Source organism: Lycium ferocissimum, chromosome 12 (genome assembly GCF_029784015.1).
Source record: "Lycium ferocissimum isolate CSIRO_LF1 chromosome 12, AGI_CSIRO_Lferr_CH_V1, whole genome shotgun sequence".
NCBI lineage: Eukaryota > Viridiplantae > Streptophyta > Magnoliopsida > Solanales > Solanaceae > Lycium > Lycium ferocissimum.
This window is the reverse complement of record NC_081353.1, coordinates 25,939,055-25,959,438: the sequence shown is the minus strand read 5'-3', so window position 1 is coordinate 25,959,438 and position 20,384 is coordinate 25,939,055. Positions and strand designations below refer to the sequence as shown.

Genomic DNA, 20,384 nt, shown 5'->3' with positions numbered 1-20,384 from the left:
GTTGATTAATAAATGCACTAATAAATATCTATAAGTGTTTGACTGTAGACCCAGATGTTAATGTAAATCTATCCGTTCACTTTTACTTGTCATGTCTCGTTTCTCGAGAATCAAACTACATAAACTTTAACCAATATTTTAAGATGTATTATTTTTATTATATTAATATGAGAAAATTTGCAACTTATAATATTATTCGTATAGTTTTCGAGCATCTAAATTTTAATTTTAATTTATTAAATTAATCTAATTTAATTAGCTTTGAAGATTAGTCAATTGACTCTCGAGAAGCGAAACGTGACAAGTAAAAGTGGAGAGGTAGAATATTAACTTGAGATTATCGTAAAAACCTATAAACTTCAAATCTTGAATTTGTCTCTACATTGAAGTCGAAAAAATAATATTTGAAGTTAGTGAAAAAAAAAAAAAATTGGAAGGGAAAATGCTCTTTTACAATATCCGAAAGGTGGCCATTTCCATTGTATTGATCCACGCGGTATCTATAACTTGTAGTGGAAATTTGTCAGAAGAATAAAATAAAAGAATCAAGGAATTCTAAATAAAATAAAAGAATAAAGGCATTCTTTTAGAATCTGATCGGTATTCTTCATAGTTTCTGAATCTAATGCCATTGCTACTTTATTCACATGATGATAATCTTCAATCGTGGCAAATTATCTAGTTTTAGAATGTCAAATTACCCTTACATAATAATTATAAGATATGTTAAATCTGTGATCATTAAGTCAATTGTCAATTCTAATCAGAACGATATTATCTACCAAGTTATGCCGTTTCTCATACTGCAAATTTCAATTATTAGGGGCCCTACCTTACTTGTAAAGACTATAGAGCTTAATCTAAGGTCTGAACTTTCAACAATAATGTGAATTTGAAATAAAAAAAAAGTATTGTACTGAAATCATTTGAAGCCAAGCATTTTCATGATAAAATTCCAAACTAGTCGCTTTGCAATTAATTTCTAGTCACATTCCTATTGAGTTTACTTTTCAAGATTCTAGATACTTTGCAGTTCAATTTTGACTGTAGAAAAGTTCTAGATCACAATTTATATTAATTTCTTGGTTCTCATAGGTGCAGATCAATTATAGTTTTAACAAGTAATTGACTCATCATTTGAGAGTTTTCACTAATCAGACCTTACATGGCCTTGCTGTATAATTAAATTTTGATGACCAAAATATAAATATAGACACGATCTCACAATAAAAGTTTCAACATGCACAGTTGTCTACCCGTAATTAGTCAATATTTTTGTCTGATCAAGAAGAAAATAAAGAGCTTTCCCACATTTCTATTTACTTAGTTAATTAGTTTAGCCTTGCTATAGATTACCAGTCTAGGGTGTTCATGGTTTGATTAAAAACCAACCAAAATCAAACCGATTAAATAAACCGATATTTACTTGGGTTAGGTTTCGTTTGGTTTTGAATTTTTAAAAACTGATAATCTTTGGTTATACTAAAAGCAAACCGAAGAAAAAACCGAACCGAACAGATAAATTTTATACATAATTTTTAGAATTATATATATACAATATATTAATTTTTATAAATACTTTTTGAAGCTTGCTATGGAGACGGCCCGAGGAAGGGCGATGGATATATTATTAGCCAATGCATCTTCTTGTTACCCCAATACCGATGTTGATAATATAAATAACTTATATATTTTTTAAGCAAATTTTTTATTTATCTCTAATAAGCTAATGAACTGTATATCTTGAGCCGATTTTAAAAAAGAAATCTATGAATTCAAACTCATTTATTCAAAGAAAAAACTATATGAGATTTACCTATATTTATTTTTTATATTTCTCATAAACTTTATTCACTTAACTAAAATCATAAATCCTAGGACATTTTCTCCATAATGCAAGAAATTACACAATAAAAGGATAATAACGGATTATAAGTTAGAAAATGATAGAAAACTCTCTCCTAACTGTAGGGAAACAACATGAAACATAGAAATACCGTTAATTTATTTAAAAATTGACCCAAATCGAACTAAACCGACTACAATCAAACCGATGGATATGTATGATATTTTGTTTGGTTTGGTTTTAATAATTTTAAAATCGACTAGATTGGTTTAATTTAGTTTTGATTTTGAGCCAAACCAACCCATGAACACCCCTACCATAATGGCTAGATGTGCTGCAAAAAGGTGTCACCGCCTAAACATGAGAAAATATATATAATGAGTGGAATATAACGTGTGTTATTAAGTGCCTATTACGTAGATAAGTCAATCACATAAACTATACGATTTCCTTTAACAATGCACATCAACCTCCATTGGAATAAGATTGAGGTTTTACATCTTATTGAGGCTAATGCGTATAATTAAAAATAAAATAAAAAAACGTGACATTTTTTAGGTGGTCGACTTAACTATGTAATGGGCGCTTGAGAAATATACATAAATTTTGTTAAAATTTAAGATGGATGTATTCAACAGGAATACTATTATGTGTTCATGTGCTCAATCAATACACAAACTATATTTCAAGTGTCTATATAAATGAAATTTACTGACAGATTTAAACAATTATCGATGTACTCAGCCTATGTAATAAGAGTTTAAGTTACTAACTTCACACGGTCAGGTTAAGTTGACCTAAAACAAATGATTTTTCAATAACGCCTATATGCTAACCTAAAAGATAGCGTATAATCTGCTATAACTACTTCAATTGAACTGATGGTGTAGAGTTTCTACATTCCGTCAATGCATATAACTTAAATGTTAGTGAGAATATTAAGCAACTGCAAGATTAAGACAAGAAAAACCAAGAAAGAATTTATTTCATATATATATACTGATTGTGCATTGCTGAAAAGTTCAAAAACAATCAGCAACCTCTATGATCGACTAGCTATGAAGATCTAAGACTGCATTCCTGATGTTGTTGATGTAGCAGCAGTTTCTACACTAGGAAATTCGAGACGCTAATCTGGTATTTCGTATAAGATGAGATCAAAAATGTTGTCACAACCTCGATAGCAGAACCGATATTGACGTTGTGATTGCTATCGCTGGCAAATAATACCCTTGAGCTTGAATTCCCTGAAACATCATATGCACGTAAAACGGGTAAGTCCACAACAATATGTGACATAAAATCTGTGGTATAGAGTAGAATAGAACACTAAGGGGTCATTTGGTTGTTGGTTAGGAAATGAATTATTCATGTATTAAAACCAACATAACTAGGATACCATGTTCTGTAGTACTCCCTCGCCCATTTTATGTGCACTCTTTCCTTTTTAGTCAATCCCGAAAAGAATAACACCTTTTTATATTTAGAAATAATTTAACTTCATAATTCTCCTTAAAACCCCTTAATGAAATGATTTACAATCACACAAACATCCAAGGCTTGCTTTAGACCACAAGTTCTAAAACTCTTCCCATGTTTATTATACTCCGTGTCCAGTCAAACACCCTCATATAAAATGGGACGGAGGGAGTAGCATTTTAGTTGATATGCTATAAATTTCGGCCCACCAACTATAGTGTTTTATTACTAATTTACACCCCCATATAAATAAAACATGTATAAGTTATGAGTCAATTTATGTATTATTTTATGCAGGCTAGAAGATAGAATAACGAATACATGAATTAGTAATACATGAGCAACTAAACTTTTGCATAAGTAAAATCTGCATTACTAATATTTAGAACAACTCTAACCAGCAACAAACGACCCCTAAATGAAGAGCATCTGCTATGATGGTTTCATCTTTGTTAAATAGACTAGTTGAGATATGCTCAACATTCATTTATCAAGTCTCAAGATTCTGAAGGAGTATCTTAACAAGAATGAGGTTTCTTCTAGTAAAGTTCAAGTAGCTGCACGTATCGGGTACCAAAAATGTAAAGGGAATAAGAACCCAAAGAAAAAAGGAAGAAAGAAACAGAAGAACAGAAATGCAGAAGAAATGAGGGGCAAGAGTGATCCACTTAGCTGCATAATCCACATGGGCATAGCTGCATACGGTTTCTATTCATCAAATCGAAAAAAGCAAATAAAAAAGGAAAAAAAGAAGCCAATTAGGGACAAATCAACTCAAACCAGGACAAATCTAATTTACCATGAAGTGACATCCTCATATGTATGAATAGAAGTAACAGGGAACATATCGACAAAGAAAGACTACCTTTCATGAAACATGATAGTTCCAAGTGAAAGCCCCAGACAAAGGAGCAGGAGCGAGGAGCGACAAATGAGAGGGAAGGAAGAAAAACTGGCTTCCTCCAAAATGATTAAGGACAAGAGCAATCCAAAATGACAAGGAGTAAAGCTATGTTATCATTGGTAGGCTAGCTTAGCTAATGCAAAAGCTTCTCAAACACATAAAATGTGATAGAATGCCCAATCATCACTTGGATTCAATAGGGGAAGAGTAGGAAGATGACACGTGAAGAGTTGACATGAACTTACTTCAGTTGTTTGTTATCTCCCTCTTTTCTTTTTTTTTTTTTTTGTGTGTGTGTGTGTGTGACAACCGGGGTTGTCGGGCTAGCTTGCGCGCAACTCGACTAATTCCACGGGATACCTGCAACCTCCCACTAGCAGCAACAATTACTAGGTAACTCTATGTCTCTATCCACCAAGGCTTGGACAGATGAGAAGGAATCACCTAGTGTTTTCTCTCCGTTGAGATTTGAACCTGAGACCGACCTAATGGTTCTCCTCCACCTCATTGACCACTAGGCAGCACCCTTGGGTGCTTGTTTGTTAGATTGACACACTTATGAAAGACATGTCCTAACAAAAGAAAACAGCAGATCCACCATACTTCTGCTTCCTCGGTAAACCTATTAATCTATCTCTCCATAAAGTACATGGATGCACATCTTTCAACAGGTTCACCCCAGACTAGTCAGCTTATCATCACCTCTATAATGCTCCCAAAGGAGAAAACAAAACAAGTCCCATTCAAAATCCCCATGTCTAATTTCCTTAGACACCAAAAACATATTATCCATGAAAAAAATAGGCTCAATACATCACTGATAAATACCAGACCTGAAAAGACAATTTAAACCAAAAGCTTCAAAGTGATGAATTTTACAAACTTACTTGTCTTCCTCTCTTCTTTTCCTTCCTTTTTTTTTTTTTTTTTTCCCTATGCTCGTTTCCTCTTTCTACAGAAGTTCTAAATAGCAGGACTGGAAGTTTTTCAAATACTTATTTTAGATACTTCCACATTCATCTTTAAGTTCATTTTGTATATCCATTAAGAATTAGAGATCACCATAGTTAAAGAAGTGTTTGAGCCGAGGGTCTATCGGAAACAACCTCTCTATCTGCAAAGGTAGAGGTAAGGCCTGCATACATCCTACCCTCCTCAGAACCCACTTGTGGGATTACACTGGGACTGACGTTGTTGTTGTTGTTGTTGTTGTTGTTGTCATAGTTAAAGAAGTCAGGAATGAAAAAAATAAAAGTATCTGCTCATATACATTTCTGAATCAAATGCAACACTTTTTCATAAGTCTGAACTCCTTTAATATGCATTAATTAATATTACTTTCTTTTTAACAAACCGGGTGATCAAATTATTGATTGAATTACTTTCCCACAGAGGCATATATCAGGTCACTAAGACGAAACACATGAAGTTCCAAAATATTTAATTTTCTTAGTTCGTTTACCGTTTTGCAAAGAACTTCAGCTACACTTACGATATTAGCAAGCATTCAACTCCAACTCAATACATTCATGTAGATGTTTCCATCATATTTACGACCTGCTACACATTGAACCCATGCATCTTCTCTATGCTTGAACATGAGGTTAAATTTCCAGTATAAGGGACCAACCAACGTGTCTTCTTTTCATTTTCTTTATTAAAAGTCAGTTAAGATCACATTTTTCTAAATTATGGGTGCTACACATATGATCCAAAACTATATGAAAACACTTGGGGTGTCAAATGGGCGGGTTGCGCTGAATTTGGGCGGATCAAAATGGGCTGAGTTAATAACCAGCCCAAAGTTACTTGGGCTCAAATGGGCTAAAACGTGGGTCATAACCCAAGCCACCCCAAAGCCCATTTGTTTCACTCCTAGAAAACACTATGGTCACAACATTTCGCTCTTTATCCGGAACATGAACGATGACCAATGCACAGAGGATTGATTGTAAAAATAAAAAGATTTAGCAACCGAAGCAAACATGTTCATGAAGACAATAGAGCCTCATACCTTCAAAGACAAAAGCGAAGATGCAGCTGAAATATCTTGTAGCCCAGGGAAACCGATATCATAAGATATACTACCATCAGCTTTGAATAGTCCGAAGTTCTTCTCTGATGATTGACCTGGCTTTTGATACTCATTGAACAGTGCAAAAATATACGCCTTCAACATTTTTTTCGGCCTCATTGGAGTTCCTTTTCTTTTGGCGAGCCTTTTGCGCAGATTATAATTATACGTCCTAGCATTACCTGGCGTGGCAGCAGGTTCATTCTCGTCCCCATTAGATGCCCAGCCGGTTTCAGTAACTATGACTTCCATTTTCCGAAAACCAGCATCCTCTAGAGCTGCATACGCTGCATCAATCTGAGCATCGAGCAAGTTATCATAATGAAGGTTTGTTTTATTGTCAACAATTCCTTCATTTGGCTGAAAAAGAGCATAATTTATGTCTATTTTATCTGAGTTGTACGTGTAAGCCAAAAACGGGTAAGCATTTAAGCAGAATGGAGATCCAATTTTCGAGAAGAAGTCTAAAAGTGGCTTCATCAACTCAGCAACGCCATCTTTAAATACACAAAAGGAGGGAGGGAACGAATCGGCAAAAACAGCCTGCGAGTGCGCGGTTGATATCTGAACGTCACTTATCCCGAGCTTTTTCGTCGCATTATATACATTCTTTACAGCATTCAGAAGAGCTACCTCCAGTTCATTATCGCTACCCCCCAAAACTTCATTTCCCACAGCGATGCCAACAATGCGGGTCTCAGGAAGGAACGCCTTCACGTTATCTTTTACCCAATTTAAAGCATGATCTGCATTGGCACTCATTTCTTTTACAAGCCCGTTCGGAAGTCCGATCACCAGTTCAAGACCAGTCCCTTTAAACGCGTTAAGTACACTGGGTTCCGCATCGTAAATTCTAACATTCTTAATTTTTGCTGCTCGAAGGAGTTTAACCACTTTATCAGGTGAAGGAATGTTATCTGCAATTCTCCCATAATTAATCCCGTACGTTCCTGTGAACGCTCTGGCAGTTGGTTGAGCTAAAAAGAGAAGGTCAAAAAACGCTAAGTACAAAGAAAAAGAATAAGAAAACTAGTTCAACACGAAACAACTTCTATTAACTCGGGTCTAATGTTACAAGACATTTAACCAGCTTGTCAAGCCAGAAGAATCGACTTGATGCGATAAGCCGATAAGTGATCGATAAATTAAAATCAGCATAGACTTGAAGGAAACTTCTTCAGTTATACAGCTTAATAACCTTATACTCCAGTGATCAGCATAGACTTGAAGGAAACAATTTGCCTATTCATCAGTTATACAGCTAATAACCTTATACTACAGAAATATAAAACTACAGAAATCAAGTAAATACACCAATCCATTCTCATAAGCAAAGAAAAGGCAGCCAACAAATTCCACTGCAGAACGATGAAACAGAAATAGCTGAGTCCACACCCCCCCCCCCCACCCCCACCCCCAAATTAGAAGATCCAGTTTTTATTATTACATGAACTAGTAATACTAAAGTACATAACCATATTTGATCAAATCTACTTAACTATTTACCTGTTTTCCAAACAGCAGGCTCACAAAAGAAAAAAAATCGAAGTGCCAATATTAAAAAGAGAAATTAAAAAACCTAATTAAAGCAAACAAACCAGATTACCATTCCTAATCCAATACATGAAAAACTACAACAAACTCATCAAAAGGGTTGACTACAACTATAGTTCTTACGTAAAGTCACCTTTCTTCTTGATTTCAACAACAAAGGGGTTGATTTCTCCAGATCCAAATTACAATCTCCTATAACCAAACAAAGCACACAAAAAAAAGTGCACAAAAATGAAAACTCTTATCTCAGAAAGTCACCTTTCTTCTTGATTTCAATTTTCTCAACAAAGAAAGTGGCTTTCGGAGATAATAACTAGTAGATGAGTGACCATATGAGAAATCAACTCCAAATTACAATCTCCTATAACCAAACAAAGCACACAAAAAAACCACAAAAATGAAAACTAAGCTGTACCTTTGTGAAGATCACCAATTACATAAAAGACATTGAAACAAGCCAATTAAAGCAAAAAAATATCATTTATAATCCAATATATGAAAAACTAAAACAACCCCATCAAATTACACTATCCTAGCAACCAAAAAAAACCACAAAAAATGAAAACTTTAAGAAGTTAAATAGTACCATTATTTGTGAAGATCAGCAATAACATAAAAGAGATAGAAACAACCCAATTAAAGCAAAACTCATTCATAATACAATAATATATATACACAACCAAACAAACAAAGCAAACAAAATTAAAACAACCCCATCAAATTACAAACTCCTACAACCAAACAGAGCACAAAAAAAAAAAAGATAAAAAAAGTTAAGTTGTACCATTATTTGTGAAGATCACCAATAATATAAAAAGGAATCTTAGAAGAATCAATCTAATCTCCATCACTTCACTGCACAACCTAAAAACAACCTTCCAAATTTTCAAGAAACACAAAAAAAGATCACTCTTTTAGCTTCATTAACCATCACCCAATACACCCTTTTAGCTTTTCTTAAACCCCACAATCATAAAAACACTAACTTTCAAAATTCTTCATTTTTTTCAAGATTCTTGGTTCTTGAAAGTGGTGGCACAAGGTGGTTTAGGGTGGGGTTTACTAGTGGGTGGGTGGGTGGGTGGTGGGTAGTGCAGTGAGTGTTGAGGGGTTTTGCTGTGAAATTATTTTCAGACAAGTAAGTGTTATGTATATGGTCTAAGGTTTTGAATTACATGTATTTGGGTTTGAATTTTTTCTTTTAAACTTGGAAAGTGTGTGAAAATATTCTCACTGTAAAATTACTGCAGCTGAAAGTTTGTTCCACGCGGTTTATGGCATGTATCCTGCACGGAAAGTGCTGTTTGGTTTTCTTTTTGAGGCGTGAATAAATCGATTTTCCTTAAAGAGATATTGGTCTGTATACAGATTGAGAAAAATACAAGCAATTTCTTCAAAATATAACAAAATCCAGATTATACATGGAGTGTCCTTATATTTATAGAATTTGAGAGATCGACTTTTCAGAATAGTCACGCTCTTTCATGAATGAATGTGTCTATTCAATTTAAGACCTCTTATATTACAAACTATCTAACACTTCCTAAATATCAAGGTTTCAATTAAAGTTTAAACATTAGGTTAATTTTTGCTATATAACATATACATACCATACTCATCTAAAAAATGATTTTAATTTGATTTGGTGTCCATATAATTAAGTGTCTAATTTTCATTTTTTTGTCTTATATACAAGTACGTCATGTACATACAAAATAGTTTTTTGTATTGAGAAACAATGACAAAATTATAGAGCTAATTATTTTATTAAATTGTTCCTCAGGTCCTACTTGCAGAATTATATCAATATATATTGTTGTTACGATTATGAGCCCCGCGATTAAAAAACGGCCTTATAAACTGCTTATTTTTTTGAATTTATTTTAAGCGCTTTTTTAAGACAAAGATTTATAATGTTCGGCCAAATTTAAAAACTATTTTCAGCAACTTATAAACTAAGCCAAACGGGCTCTATGTCTAGGTTATCATCAAGATTTATAAATCATGGCTTGTGCAAAGGCTTTATGCTGAGTTGTCAAAGATAAAATGCTCAACGATAAAAAAATCCCAAGTCACTATGATGGCAAACATCGCTAAAAGCATATTTTCTAAAAGCTATTTATTTGGATATTTTATCATGCTTTTATAATATTTTATCATTATTTTTATATTGTTTTGAGTTATTTATTATTGTGTCGAGGAGCTATCGAAAACAACATCTCTATCTCCCAAGATAGAGATAAGAACAGCATACATTCTACGCTCCTCTCAAGATCCCACTTTGCGAATTTCACTGGATATGTTTTGTTTTTTAGTACTTTCAAACAAAACTTTACAATAATAATTAATGATATTATAAATAATGATTTAACTGAAGGCGCGTGGGACCATTTGTTGAGTTAGTGCAACCGACGTCTTTCACCCGCTTTGCGTTACAGTCTCCCATGGGAAACCAGCAGGGAATCTTCATTTCACATTTTCACTTTTCTCCAAACAGAGAGCAAAAAAAAAAAAAATACAATTTTTTTTAAAAAAAAAATTTAAAAAAAAAAAAAAAACATTATTTTAGAGCATCTATGAACAATGATTAAAGCTGTTTTTTTAAGATTTTTTTAAATTCATATGATTATGATTAAATGGATAAATAATTATTTAATAATTTATACTTACTTAATGTCATTTCTATCTTTTTTTTTCAAAGTTTATCTTAATTTAAAATTATACAATAGAGGTTATGATGATTTTTACATAAGTGTGGCCAAATTTGAGTCAAATTGGTGTGGCCATTTAGCAACTCTCTAAAAAATATTAGGGTAACAGTCTTATTTTCTTCTTCATAGTATCTTCTTTCTTAAGGAATGATTTCTTATCACCACAATTTTTATTAAAAACCGATCTTAAAGTAATTGCTTATGAGTTAAAAAAAAAATTGACTAATTGCAAGAAAAACTTTCTACAATGACTACAAGGTAAATTGATCATAGTTATGAATTATGAAGAGGGTGAATATGATGGTACGGATTAGAAAATTGAGGTATAATAAGTCAAGATATTGACTCATATCCTTTTAAATATCATATTCTCAAATTAGATGAGAGATTTTGAGAGACTACTGACCACTTTCACTTATAAGTGATAATAATAGGTGAAAAGACTAAACGATAGCTAAGCAGAGGCGGACCTACATGTAAAAACCTGGTGCTCAAGCCCCCATTGAATAAACTCAGAGTATGTGTAGTTATATAGAAAATTTAAACAAACGGATATAGGTATATTGGGTGGTTGGTCAAGAAATTAATCTTGAGAGTTTGAAATTCACTCCTAACAAGTCTTTTTTTACTTTCTTTCTTGTACTCCACCCCTAATTAGGTCCTCTTTTTATTCTTTCCGGTATCCACCTTTTTTAACCCATTACTAGTTTTTTCTAATTTCTGTTTAGACTACTTTTTTTTTTTTTTAAAAAAAGACTCCAAAGCCCAATCCTTTCTAAATACCAAAATTCGCTAATTTTGTTCAGGCCAGTTGTATTTTTCATCACAATTTCACAACGTCCATTTTATTAATATGACTTTTTTCATTAATTTTTTTGACCATCGTATTAAAATAGTTGTGCACTCCTACTATGTGATTGGTAGTAACTACACGTCAAAAATGTTAAGCACCCACGAACCCAAAATTCTAAATCCGCCACTGTAGCTAAGAGGTGCAATGGGATGGTTGGTCCTCGCACTTTGACTCAGGGACTTTAGGTTCGACTTTTAGGAAGAGAGATTTTTTTAACCGAAAGCGTATAATTATTTTTAGCATGCTTAATTGCCTACGCAACATATTGAAATTAATTAAACACATAAATTTTAAATATTGCATGATAAGAAAAAGGACAAATGAAGTAGGAAACACTAGAAAAGAAAATGGACGTCAAATTCAAATCAAAATGTACGTGTGCCTTCTAGTCTTGGTCTTCCAAAGTCCGTGTCATTTAAGCCTAATAAGGACTTGGATCTACATAGAATCGTGTCATTTTACATAATATTTTAATTCATTTGACAGTAATATTCCTTTTCTTTTCTTTTTTTCTTTTGACAGTTTACTTTATTAAATCCTTTAACTTTTTATAGGATGGCAGTGCTGTCCGCCATGGCAAAGAGGATAGTCCAGCGAAGACTAAAGTAAAGACTAAACTTTGCAATTTTAAAAAATCAATAATATACTCAATATAATTTTACAAGTGGAATCTAGAGATGTAATTTTAATACGTTGAACAGTTAAATAGATACTCGTACTTGCATGAAGTTTTATTCCGAGCCTCTACTTTATAAGATTTCATTCAGACACTTCAACCCGTTTATGTCAAGTGTTCTAAACCCTTCCAAAAATGTGTTTTCCTTATTTAGTCGTATCCACGTCATTTGCCAAATTAATATTTAAATCCAAAAATATTAATGAAAGAAAGGGAAAAATAAATTTAAACTTTATTCTTAAAAAATTACCTCCCCCACTTTTCCTCTTTCTTCCCCCTCCCTTGTCCTGGCCCCTCGTTTTCCTCTCTTCTCTTCTCCTGAACTGTGCAAAATGATTTAAATTTAACTTTGGACTATGTTTTAGTTGGTGAATATTAGTCATATATAGTAGATCGTCAGTTATTTGATAGACTTTTGGACTGGCAAGCTTCTGAAGACGGTGTGCACATGATATCTTAGGCGAATTCCACATCGAAATGGCCTGAGAGAGGAAATTAAAGAGTTTTGTAAGGCATGACTCAAATTTATACGATAGTGCTCTTTTAGGATAATACATGACATGGACTTGGGTTGTAACGTTGAACCTGCCTTTCTTTACCTCATTCAAAGTTACAATTATTAATTTATGAGTTCGTATAATTCTTTAGAGTTAAAAGTTCCAACCATTAGTTCAATGTTTATAAAGCCTTCAAAGTTCTGATTCAAGAAAGAAATCAGCTTGATAATTTGAATGAAAATAGAATAAGAAAATTATGAAGAGTACATGAATTTTATGACCTGGTGACTGTAAGCATTAATAGTTTATTCTCTTTTGGTGTGGGGACTTGAGTTAGGAACAACCTCCATGCATGAATGTTAGCTGATGACCTTATCTTTAAATTTTAAAAAACAAAACCTATTTCTCTACCTAAAATTTTGTCTTCCAAGTGTTGGTCTCAACTTTCCAAATAAAAAGGCAAAACTTCTATTTGTTTATTGAACAATCATAGTTTTTTTTTTTTTTTAAGAAAAACATTGCTTAGCTCAATAAACATCCAGAACAAGGCACTGAACTTTTTCTAAAAGTGCTCATCAGAACAAAGCATTTGCAATAAAAGAAAAAGTAGTCCAGCCTTAACAACCAAAAAAGGGAGAGCTCTAATTGAATCTTTAAACCTTTTCCTTTTCAATAAGTTTCATGATCCAATGTTACTATGTATCGAAAAGTTGTATTGATGTTTTGGAGAATATTCAATAACTTAAGTAAACTTTTCCTATATCCGTAGCATAATTATATTCCTACCAGAATTAATATCATTGGAGTATAACATTTTAATATATTTTTTTTATCAGAGTTCTTGTTTTAAAAAAAGTACTATAGAATGATGTCAAATGTTGAAAAGGCTACCGATAAAGTTAAATAGTTACATCAAATTAAATTTTGGAAAAGTTAATGTTACACGTTTGGTGCTATATATACATATCCACTTATTTTTACCTAAAAGGTGTGTTTCTACGGAGAAAAACATATTCTGGTTGATTGGTCAAAAAGTTTGAAAAAACATTTTTTCTAAGAAAATAAATTCTTTAAAAATAAAAATGACTTTTCTAGTGAGAGTAAGGAAAACAAAAGCGGCATTTTACGCTCATAGTCTCCTCTCCACCCTTGTTACCACTCAACCCCCCAACCCCCGCCACCCACCAACCTGCCACCTGACCCCCACTTCCATCCCCCACCTGACTCCCCCTCCACCCCCACCTCCAAGCCCACTTCATCTTTAGTATTTGTCTAGATTTTATATAAATAATTTTGGGACAATATTTTCTGCTTATTTATCATAAAAACATTTTCCGTGGAAATATTTTCCATTCATACCAAACGCAAATTTACTCTTTATGTGAACTATTGTGACATTCTTAGAAAGAGTGTCCAAACACCAAAGATATTTTCTAGGAGTGAAGAATAAAAGAAAACAAAATGACATGATAAAAAGGGGTTAGGACATTGGAGGAACTTTTTTGTAGTCCAAAAGGAAAAAGTATGTGTCTGTACTTCTTTGGGTACTAATGCGAGTATGATAACATCGGAATTGCTCTATTGAAAGTGATATGAATTCTCTCTACTTTGTGGGAGATAAATCATCGCCCTTTTAAAAGAATGAAAGAAAATATATTTATATGGTGGCTTTTTTCACTTTAGTGTTGGCTTGGTCTACTTTTGTATTAAGGTAACAAATATGTTTTGCAGACGTCTCAACACGATTTAATTGAAATTTGAAAGAAAAAGTACGCAAGTTAAAGTCGAAGAAAGATACTTGAAACAAGTTGTGTTTGAACATAAAAATAAAATAAAATTTTATGAATAAAATTTTTGAAAAATTCTTCAAATCTATTTTTTCAAAAGTGAAATTTTATATTTTAAATTTGAAGTAAAAATAATGGGTCATTTTAATAAATAAATAATTATTTAACATAAGCTTCAAATATTATTTTAAATTATAGAACCAAAATCTACGATCAAAAGGGTCCTTAATTGACCCGATTTTGCATAATAGGGATACCTCTTTTGTCATTACCAACAACTTCCATCCACGTAACGGAGTCTACTTTTTACATCTATCATTGATTGAACTACGTTATGTTGACATCAACCGTAGGATGATGAGAAGCTTGAAAGAGACTGGCAAATTGTATGGGTCCGCTGCTTAATTGATCTAAAAAGTGAGTTTGTGGACTAAAATAACGGTTAAAAAAAAAAAGTGATAAAAGTACTTTTTGCGCACTAATTTAGTGCGCAAAAGAGGTTCATATAGACCCCATCAGTTGATCATTTTTAAGTCACTCTTCACCTCCTCCATTTTTCACTCTTTAAACATACTTCGCCACCCCTCCCCCCCTTACCCCCTTCCCCCCCCAAAAAAGATCATGTCTCAAAGCTTCGAAACGTCAAACTTTCCTATCGAACCCGATGTTTGTGAATGCGGTTATTATTGTAAGCTAAGAACATCAAGGACCCAACATAATCCGGGTCGTCGTTTTTGGCATTGTAAAGTGCCCGAAGAAGTGGTTTTACAAGTTTTTAAGGTTTAGACTTCTTTTACATTATCTATATATTTTACTTTCAAAAACTAATTTTCTTGTAGTGTTTATAGTATATGAATGGTTGCAAACATTTTCGATGGAAAGATAGCATTCCCGTGGACAAAACGATGGCGGTGAAGTTCAAAAAGCCTCTTGTTGATAGAGATACTGCGACTTCATGTATCGTTAGAGATTCCGTGAAGTTTGACTTGCAATTTAAGCTTATGGAAGCTCAAAAAAAAATTGACCTTTTGGAGGTCTTGCTAAAAGAAAGAAAAAAAAAAAAAACCTCAAGGCTAACCTTAGAGACATTCAACACGAGAAAAATGATTTGAAAGAAAAACTGAAATTTTGGAAGATTATTTGTGCTATCTTGTTGTTGTTTATTATATCTATGTATTTTGTTTTTTAAGTTTATTATTTCTATGTATTTTTTTGTTATTTTTATGTATTTTGTTTTTAGTAGTTGTACGTTTTCACGTATTATGTAATCGGCAACTTTTACGTACTAATTTATTTGTATTTTCTTTAAAATTGTGAATTGTTGAACTTTTTATGTATTATTAACTCCATGAAGCTTATATAAATTAATAATGGACTATAACAATCAAAGCAAATTAAAAACATACTAATTTTTTTCAAATTGATGACTTCATAATATATTAAAAATGCAAATTAACCGCATGAGTTCGAAATTTAAATGACCCAAAAACTAAGATAGTAAACCAAAATAACCCCTAATCATCATCAGAATAGAAGTCCTCAATATCGTCCTCAGAACAATATTTTGGATTTCTTAAGACATATCTTCTTTCTGTAAATGTTAGTTCTCTACCTGTTGATGATGCTTGTTCTTCGGCCAACTTTAGCATGTAAAATCTACAACGTCTTGCTAGCATTCTATTGTTTTCTTTTCTAATCCTTTGTACGGCAAGCTCTCAATAATGTGGACCTACTCGAGGCATGGTCATTGAAAACCTTGTTGGGATTTGAGTGTTGAGATTTTCCAAGTCACGGACAAGACGTTCTGATTCGGCATGCCGATATGCCCATTCTCGGCGTAATCCGCAATAATATTCTTGTGGATATGAATATTTCAGCTCGCAAAAATTGTCATTACGCTCTATTAAAAGGTGGAGCTTCACATCTTCTAGGATGAATTCATTGTTATCAAGAAAACTCGGTTCATCGGAATAGCTACTATGATTTGAGCTATCATCACCACTGTTATTCGAATCATTTGGAAAGAATACAGATCAATCTACATTTCTACTACTCAACATTGAATATGTCGTAGTTTAATAAAAAAATAAAGGCTACTTATATATTTGCAAAACCCCAAGTACCCTTGGGGTCCTCCTTATGACCCTACCTACTTACTTTATTATAAAAAATATTAATAGGATCATGGGGATTCATCTTCATCAGACATCTCACAGTCTGAATCTCACTTGGATCTGAATCTGACGTAGCCTTGTTGACCATATTCTACCCTGAGGCAACGTATTTTCATCCGATTGTTCTCTTCGCGAAAACGGTTAAGAACAAAATGGAACTCTTGTGGTGTACTACGAGGCATTGACGTAGCACGACTTTTTGGACGTTTGAGTCCCAGTGCCCTCAAGTTTTGTTCTAGCATTTCAACCTCCCTAACACGTCAATTCCACTCATTTCTCATTATATTCTTGATTGTATATGGGTTATTTGAGTAATAAAAATCATGCTCATCTAGTTCCTATGTCCTACTCATTGCTTCGAATATATTTGCTGGGGTAAAACATGTAATAGAGCAATATCAGAAAATTGGTTCAAAAATGTCATAATAACTTATTTTAATGTGAATGCTAGTTGTTCGTCATTCATGTTATATACTACTCCTTGATGTGACAACACCATGCTCAAATTCAGACGCTTTATATGACACACTTATATTGCGCAACATTTATATGCGCAAAATATTGAGTTTTCACATACTTGATATGACAACACCATGCTCAATTTCAGGCGCTTCATGACATAATTATTTGCGCAACATTTATATGCGCAAAATATTGGGTTCATACTTGATGTGAGAACACCATGCTCAATTTCAGACGCTTTATATGACACACTTATATTGCGCAACATTTATATGCGCAAAATATTGAGTTTTCACATACTTGATATGACAACATCATGCTCAATTTCAGACGCTTCATGACATAATTATTTGCGCAACATTTATATGCGCAAAATATTGAGTTCACTATGCTCAATTTCAGACGCTTTATATGACACGCTTATATTGCACAACATTTATATGCGCAAACTATTGAGTTTTGCCATTTGATGTGACAACACCATGCACAATTTCAGACGCTTTATATGACACGCTTATATTGCGCAACATTTATACGCGCGTAAAATATCGAAGTTTTCACATTGTATCGACGCGACAACATTACGCTCAATTTCGTACGCTTACATGACATACTTATATATTGTGCAACATTTATGAAAGCAAAATATTGAGTTTTCACATACTTGATGTGACACCATCCTTAATTTGTACGCTTTCAAACGCTCAAGTTTTTTCTATTTAATATGAATTTTGGATGACCGAAAGCCCAATTCACCAACAAGGACCGATGACCGAAAGTCCAATTCAGTGGAATTCTGACGTGATTTCATATCTTGACAATCTTCAAGGTCATCCTGATGCCTTCGTCTACACCAGAGAAAATGATCCAATTCGCCATAAATGAAAAGAACCTATTTCGATCTAGTAAATAATGTTGTTCACCTTTAAAAAGGCGTGATGTTCGAATCCAAAAGCGCATTGCAGCGACCGTCAAAATTTATAGCTACTAGGAACGTAGGGAGTTTAGGTCACGATTCAACCCGAAAGTTATTCGCATCGGTTTGCGTACACGACAATATCAAGGTCACAATGGATGCTTCATGGTATTCTTAAGCATGATAGTCTGTGGATTATCACAAAATTCTATCCACGGCCACACTTCACAAGCATGGGAGAGAACCGCGCATCATTTTAATCTAGATGCAAAAAATGATTGCTCGCTGTACTTGTTCACGTTGCCAAAACCCCAAGGTAAGCTATCCGACCAAGTTCATTATAATTTGACATCAATTAAATTATCATATCATTGCTAAATGTTGTTTGTTTAAACTTGTCCGTATCCCATCAAAGATTGCATTAGAAACGTCAACGAAACATATCGTAAAACGATAAGCAAGAGAAAAGGATATTCCGGCCAGCGGGCTTTTAAGATGATTTATGGCATACATGGAGGCTCGTTCTGCCAGCTTGCCGAGGTATACGGGCAAAACAAGATAGAAATTTAACTCGGCATCGTTGTACATCGGAAGCTCAAGCCGTGTGAATATCTTCAATTTTGTGTTTTTGGACATTCAAACCATGTATTGATGGTTTTTCGCTTTCATCGCCTACCGCTCATATCCATAAATGGCACGCATGTGTACGTGGTATACGACATCAAGCGCTACCGATTACAACAGTGACGGATGCCAATGACCCAGTCGATATTCCCTCTTGCTTTCGCTATCGTCGCTAACGCAGAGCAACGAGACAGAGATAAGCTGACACATTTGAGGCAATATGTTATTAAGGATCGTATAGGCATATGCGTGCTATCTTATCGACATCAAGGAATATTAAGCAATATGTTTAATTTAACGGAGTACAAATTCTCATACGATCGTTTTTGTTTAAGGCACATGTTAAAGACAAATTTCCAAACAAAATTTAAAAACAACACACTAAACAAATCGACGCTGGTTGGTCATGAATGAATATCAAGAAAAAAATTTCTTATACGAGATGGAGATGATCAAGTGAGTCCAATAGCATATAATTGGTCAAGGATATCGAGGTTGGTAGAAACGGACATTACACGCGACGGAGGCAGAGAACGGGAGATGCAACAACAAACAGCTCTAGAGTCATTCAAGGTCATAAAATTTGCCTGGTGGACCGCCTGCTATCGCAAGGCGTAGAATGACGTTCAAGAAGTCAGGAGCTTTTCCACTATAACAAGACGTGCCAAAGCCATATTAGTAGATGGTGGGAAATTGATACCAAAACATGCACAAATGTTCGAGCATCATAGGAAAATATGTGAGCTACACAGTGACGAAGAGTATAACCATTCAACAGGCTGTATTTAAGTCCGGCTGTGTTATTACTTAATGACGGGAGGAACCTCCATACCGTTTGGCGAGAGAACGAGAACGTGTAGTTGTGGTAAAGAGCAACTATGCCACATGCCGTGTTCTCATGCCATCAATTGTTTCGAGGCAATGGGAAAAACTAAACATGATAAAAGTCATGGGCGTCCACCAAACACAATACGAAGCACTTGCCAGCATCAGCCTCTTACGCAATGCAATAAGATGTAAGACAAGATTTTACCGTGAAAAACTCTTTGCTCAAGAGATTAAAAAACCCGACTTACACCAGTTGTTGACACTTAATTTTCACCTCATAAGATACGTGTTTTAATTTTTTAAATTTCCCAAGTCAAAGACAGAGCGAGGGTGCATCCTTAAAAATTAAAATTCCAAAAATCCAGAGAAAATTATTTCATAAAAATTGACAATTACAAGAAAATTACGAGTTATTTACTTTCACAAATGTAATTTGAAAAGGAGATAAATATCTCGCTCCGTCTAACTCGAGAAAATTGTTAATTAAGACTACGTATGAATTACGGCTCATTTTGACCGCATTTTAACATTTTTAAAATATTGCTTGAAACTATGTCAATACTAGGCTCGTTTTGAAGCTCGTGTCTTAACTTTACGAATTTTAATTTTTATTTAGCCTAAATAATTAATATATTTAGCTATATATATATATATATATATTTATAATATATAGTCTATTAAATAAAGGAGTGAGCTAATTTAAATGTTCGTAAAACTTGCGGGGGGGGCAAATTTGTTGTGTGTGAATTTTATTAAAATAAACATTCCATCCCCCCCCCCATTTCTCTTTCATTTCACTACCCCACCTTCCACCCTCTTTTCGAGAGGCGATTTCGTGCGAATTAGGGGTTCGGCCATCGGCGGGTCAACCCATAGCGATCCATGACCATTTTGGCCGCTATGTGGGTTCGTTCTTTATCATGAGTTCTCATAATTGTGTTCAATTTCGTTTCAAATTTTATTTTTTATACCAAATCAAATCGGTTTAAAGGTTTGTTA

General features: G+C 33.7%; 1 protein-coding gene across 2 annotated transcripts; it reads right to left on the bottom strand.

Annotated features, from left to right (window-relative positions):
* Window positions 1–2,813: 2,813 nt before the first annotated feature.
* Window positions 2,814–8,899, bottom strand: LOC132041159 (glucan endo-1,3-beta-glucosidase 11-like). Of its 2 annotated transcripts, none has more exons than XM_059431978.1 (3): window positions 8,642–8,899; window positions 6,244–7,280; window positions 2,814–3,093 (listed from the first exon to the last, which is right to left on the bottom strand). In XM_059431978.1, the coding sequence occupies exons 1-3, from the start codon at window positions 8,703–8,705 to the stop codon at window positions 3,016–3,018; spliced, it is 1,179 nt and encodes a 392-aa protein (XP_059287961.1). In that variant the 5' UTR covers window positions 8,706–8,899; the 3' UTR covers window positions 2,814–3,015. The 2 variants fall into 2 exon arrangements, with proteins under 2 accessions (XP_059287961.1, XP_059287960.1); XM_059431977.1 differs by lacking the exon at window positions 8,642–8,899 and adding an exon at window positions 8,444–8,544.
* Between the last annotated feature and the right edge of the window lie 11,485 nt (window positions 8,900–20,384).

Excerpts from the sequence above, each read along its gene's own strand:
- LOC132041159 (XM_059431977.1), bottom strand. The coding sequence starts at position 8,513 with ATGAATGAGTTTTGCTTTAATTGGGTTGTTTCTATCTCTTTTATGTTA. Across the intron at positions 7,281-8,443 it reads GCTGATCTTCACAAATAATG|CTCAACCAACTGCCAGAGCG; the intron begins GTACTATTTAAC and ends TTCTCTTTTTAG. Across the intron at positions 3,094-6,243 it reads CTTCGCTTTTGTCTTTGAAG|GGAATTCAAGCTCAAGGGTA; the intron begins GTATGAGGCTCT and ends ATGATGTTTCAG.